The sequence below is a fragment of the Buceros rhinoceros genome, unplaced genomic scaffold, assembly GCF_000710305.1.
Source record: "Buceros rhinoceros silvestris isolate BGI_N320 unplaced genomic scaffold, ASM71030v1 scaffold14337, whole genome shotgun sequence".
Lineage (NCBI taxonomy): Eukaryota > Metazoa > Chordata > Aves > Bucerotiformes > Bucerotidae > Buceros > Buceros rhinoceros.
In genome coordinates, this window is record NW_010421695.1 from 933 (window position 1) to 2,354 (window position 1,422).

General features: G+C 39.4%; 1 protein-coding gene across 1 annotated transcript in view; it reads right to left on the reverse strand.

The window, feature by feature from the left end:
* Positions 1–851: 851 nt before the first annotated feature.
* LOC104496639 (microtubule-associated serine/threonine-protein kinase 2-like) overlaps positions 852–1,422 on the reverse strand; it is a gene marked incomplete at both ends in the record, with an annotated part of 34,643 nt that continues 34,072 nt past the window's right edge. Inside the window, one exon of the mRNA XM_010139789.1 lies at positions 852–953. Within this exon, the coding sequence (XP_010138091.1) occupies positions 852–953 (102 nt within the window). The remainder of the gene's footprint in view (positions 954–1,422) is intronic.

The following is a 1,422-nucleotide window of genomic DNA, read 5'->3' on the forward strand; positions in this document are numbered from 1 at the left end:
TTTGAAATACAGTCACAGAACTGACTCCTCTAACCAATAACCACCACACCACTGCATACATTAAAGGCCTGATCACCTCTCTCCATACATATTCAAGGTTTATATTAACCCTTTTGCCATAGCATCACAGTGAGAATGCACACTCAGACTGTTTCTCACTGTAACTACGAAATATTTTTGAAGTTGCAGGACTTCAGGACACAGTAGCCTATTTCATTGGGAATTAAGTTTAAAAATTCATTCTTATTAGCCAAGTTGTTAAAAAAGCAATGAGACTTGCTTTTCCATTTATTCCAATAGCACCAAATAGGATTCCAAACCAGGCTTCCAAATCTGCCTGGATCTCTCACTGGTCTATCCCTCTGCACGTTCACAGCTGGAAAACCTGATGCCGGGTTTCTCTGCAGTTGTGGGGTCTACAGTAAGAGTTTGAGTTCGAGAGCCCAAACACCGTTTATATCATGGAAGGAAGTTTCTTACTTAACGACAGTTCTTTCTTAGCATGGCTCTCTGGGCACCATGCACACATCATACATTTACAGGCTCTTTACTGTAGCTACTAACAACGCAAGGAAAATCAGGTGGTATCAAGTAGCATGAAAATACGTCAACAGCTACAACTTTACACTAGAACATAGTTTAGCTGCTGCTGCAGCTGACAGTCCATTGGAAAGATACTTCTATATTAACACAAAAAAACAGTACTTCTTTTTTAAAAATATTGATTTATTTTTCATCAATGTCTTAACGAGAATTTAAAGCTTTCTCTTGAAGGCTTTGTGTTCCTTATCTCCACAAACACACACCAGATTCTTAGATCATAGATGCACTATCCCAAGGACCAACCTTACCAGGCACTCAAGCAGCCGAGCTGGTCGTGCAATGATAATCATCAGCTTCTTCACAAGTTGGGTAACGAAGGCAACCTCGGAGCTCTCGGATCGCTCGTGGGCCTGTGGAGAGCAGAAAATCACATTATGGTCTTAGCAGTGAACTCTCCATTTTTATATGTCAGATGCTGAACGCAGAGGAATCACCAGCTCAGTAACCACAATTTGGCAGCAAAGGCATGACTGAGTCACGGCAGGCAATGATCTCAGCTCATTCAAGGATGCCAAGCTACAGATAGCTTTTCCATTACAACTGACTCTTTTTATCATGCGAGAGATGTTTCAAAGGCTCTATTTGTACTACACCATCTATCAATGATATTAGATATTACATGTTTTTATTTTATTTTTACAAATGAAAAGAGGAATACTGATTTTCCCAGTTTTGCCTTCCACACTGTACTGACATCTAGGTAATTACTAACAGCCACATATTTCTAGGCTTTACTCTCAGCTAGAATTTTAACTACTTCTGCTCATCATCAAGAAAAAATGAACTTCAGTTTCTCTTCATTTAATTTTATAAATCCTG